The 7,875-nt window shown below is 49.0% G+C and overlaps 1 protein-coding gene across 1 annotated transcript; it reads right to left on the reverse strand.

Moving 5' to 3' along the window:
- Positions 1-1,418: 1,418 nt before the first annotated feature.
- On the reverse strand, positions 1,419-2,291 carry LOC106330698. Its single transcript, XM_013769129.1, has one exon. The coding sequence runs from the start codon at positions 2,289-2,291 to the stop codon at positions 1,419-1,421; it is 873 nt and encodes a 290-aa protein (XP_013624583.1).
- Between the last annotated feature and the right edge of the window lie 5,584 nt (positions 2,292-7,875).

The following is a 7,875-nucleotide window of genomic DNA, read 5'->3' on the forward strand; positions in this document are numbered from 1 at the left end:
TTTGATATATCTTTGTATAAAGTTTGTTAACCGAAAACCTCGAGCTTAATTTATAACAAATTTTGTAAGATGCTACTGAATGATATATAAAGTACAGGTTCCATATGATATTAGTCCTTGTCTGGACGAACTAACTATTGGGTATTGCTTTTTCGGGTTGAAAAGCTTAGAGTGATATCTGATAGGAGCGTTGGTGTTTTTTGGTTATTGGTCTAAGGCGATCGGAAGTATCCTGAGAACCTCGGATCGACCATCGAGGAACATTAACAGTGTCATTTTCGGTCATCTACGATCGGGGGTGTCACAGGGGGAGTGGTGAGGTAAGCCTTGAGTTCATGAAGAGCGGATTCACACTCTTCCGTCCACTGGAAATCCTTTGGGTTCTTGATGGTTCCGAAAAAGGCGTGAGACTTGTCGGAGAGCCTTGAGATGAACCTGCTCAAGGCTGCCATTCTTCCTGCTAGCATTTTGACCTCTTTGACGTTCCTCGGGGAAGGAATCGAGTGAATGGCCCTGATTTTCTCTGGATTGGATTCAATGCCACGGTGGGTCGCGATATATCCGAGGAATTTCCCGGAACTGACACCAAATGAGCATTTAGCTGGATTGAGCTTCATGTTGTACTTTCGGAGAGTGGAGAAGGCTTGCTGCACGTGAGATATGTGGTCTTCGGACTCTAAGGACTTGACCAGCATGTCGTCGATGTAGACCTCCATGGTCCGCCCAATCCGATCCGCGAACATCATGTTTACCAGCCTTTGGTAGGTAAACCCGACATTCTTTAAGCCAAAAGGCATGACTTTGTAGCAATAGATCCCTCAGGATGTCATGAAGGATGTCCTTTCTTGGTCTTCAGAATGCATGAGTGTCTGGTTATAGCCAGAGAACGTGTCCATGAAGCTCATTAGCTGGTGCCCGGCCGTGGCGTCGACCAGTTTGTCGATATGAGGTAGAGGACAAGGGTCCTTTGGGCAGGACTTGTTGAGATATGTGAAGTCTATACAGACACGCCACTTCCCATTATTTTTCTTGACTACGACCACGTTGGCCAGCCACTCCGGATACTGAACCTTCCGAATGAATCATGCGTCGAGCAGACTTTTGACTTTGTCGTTGATGATTGTGTCCCTTTCAGCAGAAAATTTCCTTCTCTTTTGTCTGACGGGATGATGTAGAGGGTCTACTTGCAGCTTATGCATGATGACCTTCTGATCAATCCCATGCATGTCTGCGTGGGACCACGCGAAGCAATAGGAGTTAGACCTGAGAAAGTCTATTAATCTCCTTCTTAATCCCTCGGTCAGATTGGAGACGACCTTGAGGTAGCGGGTCTGGTCCCCTTTGATCAACGGCACGTCGTCCATCCCTTCGACCTCCGGTTCTTCGGTGTGTCGAGCCGGAGGTTTCTTCTGTAATTGCTAAAAGACCTTGGTCTTTCCCTTCAGAGTAGTCTGGTAGAAGGAGCGAGAGTTCTCTTGATCTCCTCTGATTGAACTTATGCCCCAGGGTGTAGGAAATTTCACAGTCCGGTGAAGAGTCGAAGGGACGGCTCCCATGTCGTGAATCCAGGGCCGTCCCAGGATCATGTTGTAAGATGATTGGCAGTCAACGACGAGGAACTTGGTTGACATATTAATCCCTTTAGCGTACACTGGGAGGATGACTTCTTCGGCGGTCTGTTTGACTTCTCCGCTGAATCCTATAAGTGGATTTATTCTCCCTGCCAGGGCGCTTTCTTCCAACCCTAGATCCTGATATGCGGCTTGGAAGATGATATTGCTGGAGCTCCCATTTTCTACCAATATCGTCTTTACTAGACAGTGAGCTACAGTGAGCGATGTGACCATGGCGTTCTGATGTGGGGTTAGGACCTTCTCTTTCTCCTTGCCTGTGAAGCTTATTTCGTTCGTACCCAGGAGCATGCGTTTTGGCGTGGCTGCCTCTAGGCCGTGCTTAGCGTTCCAGGTGCTCTTCTTCGCGGCCGTGTGGCTTATGCCGCTAATTTCCAAGCATCCTGATATGACATAGATTTCTTGGTCTTGTCGAGGTGGCGAGGCGTGAACAAATTCAGTGGGCTTTCCGGACGTCTCTTTGTTTAGATGGATTTTGGCCTTCTGGGAAAGGAACTCCCGGATGTGTCCTTTCTTACGTTGTTCGTTGACCTCGATCCTTAGTGCGACACAGTCCTCCATTTTATGACCGTGGTCGCGGTGGAAGTCACACCAAAGGCTAGGGTTCAGGAAGGAGTCGGGTGCTTTTGTCTTCTGAGGCAGTTTGACCTGTTGGCCCATCTTCCTCAGAACACTGACTAGCTCTGGCTTTGAGCTAGAAAGGTGAGAGTGTCTCGCCACGTGGACACTGCCATCCCTTATGCCTTTTCGAGCGGTCGGTTCTGATACCTACCCCGGTTCCTGCTCCCGAAATCTTTTATTGATCATGGAGAGGGTCTCTCGTCTCTATTGTTTCGGTCCGGCCTGACAACTTTGTGGTCTTGCTTTTCCTGCGCCTTAGCGCGACCTGCGATGTCTTCTTCCCATTTTACCTGTGCCCAGGCTTGGGATAGCACGTCTTCCATGGTCTTGCACATGTATTTGGTTAGCTGCTTATAGAGGTCCCTGTCGGGGAGCATGCATCTTTTGAAGGTAGAGATCGCAGTATGGACATTGTTAGGGTATTTTTGGATACAAGCGATCCGTGCTCAGCTCTACGGAATGATAGGAGGAAGGAGAGATGTCGTTGAGTGTATTCTCCTGCTTTTATAGTTGATAAACCAGGAGATCCTGCTTTTTGGATACTGCCATCTGGGTACGGGCCAGTATATGTCTTTGGTGCCTTTGTAGCAGCAGAGGAGATTGGTCGTTAGGCGGGGGCCGCCTACCGAGAGTGAAGATCACAGGGTCTTCTTGATCTATGATCGATGGTTCCGACTACCAGGGTCGGTCCTTGGGTGTCTAATGATCTGTAGTTGATGGTTCCGACCACTAGGGGCGGTCCCTGAGCGTTTAGGTGTGGAACCGTGGAAGATGTTTGGGTTTACGGCTGCATCCTTCAGTGGGGATTGCCTACGTACCCTTCAGTGAGGGATCAAGACGTTCGTAGTTCATGTATATGGAGGCACGAAGCCTACTACCTGGGTCGGTCCTTGGGTGCCTCCTGATCGGTAGTTGATGGTTCTGGCTACCAGGGTCGGTCCTTGGGTATTTACGTACGGGACCATGGGAGGTTTTTGGATTTATAGCTGCATCCTTCAATGGGGATTGCCTACGTACCCTTCAGGGAGGGATCAAACCGTTCGTAGTTCATGTATATGGAGGCGCATAGCCTAGATAGGCATGTGGCCTAGGGAGCACGGGGCTCTAGTGGGCACATGGTCTAATGGGCACGTAGCTCTGTAGTTGGTAGGAGTCATCTGTTCTAGAGGGCACATGGCCGGAACAGATGGTAGACCTTTCGATTTGCTGCAGTGAGCATGATGTGTCGAGGTGCTTCAGTGAGCATGGAGGGACCCTGCTGATGAGCTGGAGATCGTGGCCTGAGCCAGTAAGTAGAGTTGTAGACGTGCTGCAGTGAGCATATATCTTCCCCTGGTCGGTAGTAACTGCCGGAGTCAGCCTATCATAGGCGTGTCGAAGAAGAAGGTCTTCTAGGTATGGAACCTTGCCTTGGCGGTTGTGGAATTGTAAGCTCTGGTTGAGGACGTCACAGACCCCTTTCTTTAGGTTTAGAGACCTATATTTATTGTGGAGGTCGTTTGTAGGTCAGTCTTGGTCGGCCAATAGAGTTAAACTCTTCCATATTCAGAAATATGGAAGGATTCCTTTATCGGAATATTTCTATTTTCTAGAGGAAGGGGGTGGTCCCTGGGACCGGACCCAGAGTACTTTCCAGCGGGGACCCAAGGCGTCTCCTAGCGGGGACCCGGGGGCCGGTGTCCTGCCTGGGATCTGGAGGAATTCAATACCTGAGTATTTTTCCTACAAGGACCCCCAAACCAAGTCCGGAGGCAGGACCCTAGAAGCCGGAGGCAAGAACCCGAAGCCGGAGCAGGAACCCGGAAGATAGAGTAATCTCTTCATGGAATATTTTTCTCCAACAGTTTGCCCCTTATTTTCTGGTTTCATGTTTGAAGGCAAGAAATAACATGGTTTTCTTCATAGGACTTCGTGAGTTGCACCGTAGTATCAAGTTCCCGTTGAGTTTGGAGTATGACGTCGGCTCGTTGCATGGGCCATCAAACTTCCTTGTCGGTAGTGCTCAGATGTACTTCCGCTCGGTGTGAAAAGATTTGTAGCCTGATTGGAGATGTATGCCCTGGAGAATGGACAAAAATCTTTGATCCCATGCAGACACGTAGTAGAGATGCTTCAATGTGCATGTGTTTGGTCTGTAGTTGTACCCTTGATTCCGATGACTTCTTCTCCTTTATGAAGATGAGACGTTGCCCCCATGGTGGGGATTGGTCAGAGTTGGCCGTAAGTTAGATGGGGAAGCCGGGAACGTCTGCATAAAGGGTGATGCTTCTTCTCATAACCCAGATACTTGTGCTGCTTCTGTGCCTATACTCGGCCTTAGTTCAGGCAGGACTTCAGTTTGCATTTCTTGAGGCTCTCTAGTTCCATGAATCGTGTGGAGGAGTGTATGGGTCAGGACCCAGGAATCTGAGAGGGAGAATCTTGGCGAGGCTAAGGATTAGGGGGATGAGGAAGTTTAATAAGACCCGGAGGCCGAAATCGAGGATCCTCATGCTTGATTCTGCTGGCCTTGCTTGCACCTCTTGGGCTTGTAAAAGCTGTAATGGACTTTCATTCAGGTCTTCGTGTCGGTATCCTTATTGCATTTAGCATACTTGATGCTCCTTGAGGTTTTGATGCTGTAGATGTAGCTTCTTGCCGTGTCTCGGGATTGTACCTTGACTTTTGACAGAGGGGACATTCGGTATGTTGGTCTTACTGCCTGGAGATAACCTAGTTGATTCTTGGTGCCGGAGTAGATCTCTTGGACATGTTGTTTGCGGCGAGCAGTAGTTTCCATGCCGAATAAAGAAGGTGGAAACATTGGTTGAACTCTGCCCTTGATTCTTGGCCCCTCTCAACTATGTAACATTGCAATCTGCCCAAGGAGGTAGGCCACAATCGATGCTGGGATGACCTGGCGTCGTGCTTTCATGGAACCCGGAGGACCCTGGGAATGCTCTTCCAAAATCTGAAAGTTTAGAGATACATCCTTCTGAAACTCATGGCTCGTGGATGCGATTCTTCATAAATTGGAGGTTGTATGGACTTTCGTCCAGGAACCCGGAGGCTGAATGGACTTTAGTCCCGAAACCCGAAGGCTGGATGGACTTTCGTCCAGGAACCCAGAGGCTGGAAGGACTACCGTCCTGGAACCCAGAGGCTGGATAGACTTTTGTCCAGGAACCCGAAGGCTGGAAGGACTATCGTCCTGGAACCCGTAGGCTGGATGGACTATCATCCTGGAACCCGGAGGCTGGTTGGATTAACGTCCTAGAACCCGGTGGCTGGATGAACTATCGTCCTGGAACCCGGAGGCTGGTTGGACTATCGTCCTGGAGCCCGGAGGCTGGATGAACTATCGTCCTGAAACCCGGAGGCTGGTTGAACTTTTGTCCAGGAACCCGATGGTTGTGTGGACCTTCAAGGGGACCTTCTCGTATATTTTTTTGACTCGAAGTCGCCTCCGTCGGGTAGACCTTCGTTGATTGCTAGGTAGGCTTTTTGGAGAAGTGTCTTCCTTTATCATATCCTGGGAGCGTCTTCCAATGCGTTTTCCAGTTACAATTAGGGAGACTTAAAGATAGAACCATATGTGTTAGGTTCGTGAACTTTGGAAGATATGGATGCATCACATTCCACCTTCCGTAGATACGTTACTCGTGAATTTTTCCCAAGAGATTGCAGGTCTCTCTTATGGACCCGGAAATTCAATGGCTGGATCCTGAGATCGAATGGAACCGTGGAATTGCTTCAGAACCCGGAGACATTGTTGGACCCAGAGGTGTAGCGGGGATCCGAAGGTTGTTTCTGGAGCCTTGTGGCTGCCCTAGACCCGGAGGTCGCATTTTTGAACCTGCAAGAAAAACTTTGAACCCGGAGGTTGATAATAGATTTGGAATCCGAAGGTTGAGTAAGGACCCGGAGGTTCCTTCAGACCCTAAAGTCATATTTAGGATCCAGAGGTCGTTTTGGACCCAGAGGTTTCTCTGGACCCGGAGGTTGTTTTGAACCCGAAGGTTTCTTTTGGACCCAGAGGTCGTTTTGAACCCAGAGGTTGTTCTAGATCTGGAGGTTTCTTTTGGACCCGAAGGTCGTTTTGAACCCGGAGCTTTCCTTTGGACCCGGAGGTTGTTTTGAACCCAGACGTTGCTCTAGACCCGGAAGTCGTTTTGAACCTAGAGGTTTCTTTTGGACCCGAAGGTCGTTTTGAACCCGGAGGTTTCTTTTGGACCCGGAGGTCGTTTTGAACCCGGAGGTTGCTCTAGACCCGGAGGTCGTTTTGAACCCATAGGTTTCTTTTGGACCTGGAGGTCATTTTGAACCCGGAGGTCGTTTTGAACCCGGGGTTATATAAGAGCCTGGAGGTTTACCTTTTCCAGGCCCTGAGATCTTTTCAAGACCCGGAGACCGCTTGGGGACCCGAAGGTTTTTAATAACCCGGGGGTTCTGATCTAATAACCCTGATGTTATCTTTAGACCCAAAGTTTGTAAGAACCTGGAATATTTGGATTTCATAGGGACCGTACTCCGCCTTCCTAGGCAAGACTACTACCGGTACCTTTTCGGATTTTGCATTCTGCCGCTCGGAAGCTGGCCACTATCGAGTTCCTATGCTGTATTCTACTTCTGCAGGAAGTCACTAACAAGCTTAGAGGGTGCCGGTATGGGTGTAAGGTCCCAAGTGCCAAGCTTCGCTGCTTTCCACGTCTGGAGAAGCAGGATTTTGATTGCTCTCTGTATTTCACAGTACTTTTGCAATAAATATACCAGGTGTTCCCTGTATTGTGTAGCTCGTAACGTTTTAATACAAGTACTTTTCACATTGGTACTCTAGGGACATCGATGCGCCTTAGGCTGCACATGGGGTTTAGGTAGTTTTGACAGCATACTCAGGCTCGCGCTGACCCATTCCTGCTTTATGTCTCATACCCATTGTCACTCCCTGTACAAACTCTGAGTTTAAATACAGCACTTTGCGTTTGTACTTATGCCTCCTGCATTGTTGCAGGAATTGGCATGTTTCGTACGATGCTCCCTGCGTAAGAATAAGCGTGTAAGCTCCTCAGGCAGTACTTTGCATTATATGGAATATGCTCCCTGCCTGAGAGTAAGCGTGTATGCTCCTCACGCAGTACTTTGCATTATAAGTGTTTCGTATCCCGCATGGGAGTAGGCTCTTTAACAGGAGTACTATATTTGACCGCATACTATGACTTGTGCTAGGCCATTCCTGCGATTGTCAAATATTTTCCATGCGTCATATGTGTGGGTTTTCCACTTATGCGCAAGATCATAGGATCTAGTTATCCCTTTTATAGATGCAGGGGTTGGAGCCGGAGCTTCTCTCAACAGGAATCTGGAGGCCGGTGTCCTGTCCGAGGCCTGGATGATATTTCCCAACCAGTTTACCCCTTATTTCTCGATTTCGTCCTCGAACTCGGGGAATAACCTGTGCACTCAAGTTAACCGGAGTTGCTCATTCTCAGCAGGCTTCCCCTGGGCAGGACATCGCTCTAGTAATCCTTCTTTCCAAGGTTCTTCTTACGTCTGGACCGTGTTCGAACCTGGGGGAGAACAAATTTCTCGGGGGTAGACCGGGGTCCAGTAGATGTTTCCAGGTTCTAGACTTGCTTGGAGATTA

The sequence above is a fragment of the Brassica oleracea genome, chromosome C3 (genome assembly GCF_000695525.1).
Source record: "Brassica oleracea var. oleracea cultivar TO1000 chromosome C3, BOL, whole genome shotgun sequence".
Taxonomy (NCBI): domain Eukaryota; kingdom Viridiplantae; phylum Streptophyta; class Magnoliopsida; order Brassicales; family Brassicaceae; genus Brassica; species Brassica oleracea.

What these genes read in the sequence shown, in the direction of transcription:
- LOC106330698 (XM_013769129.1), bottom strand. Translation starts at nt 2,291, where the DNA reads ATGGGCCAACAGGTCAAACTGCCTCAGAAGACAAAAGCACCCGACTCC.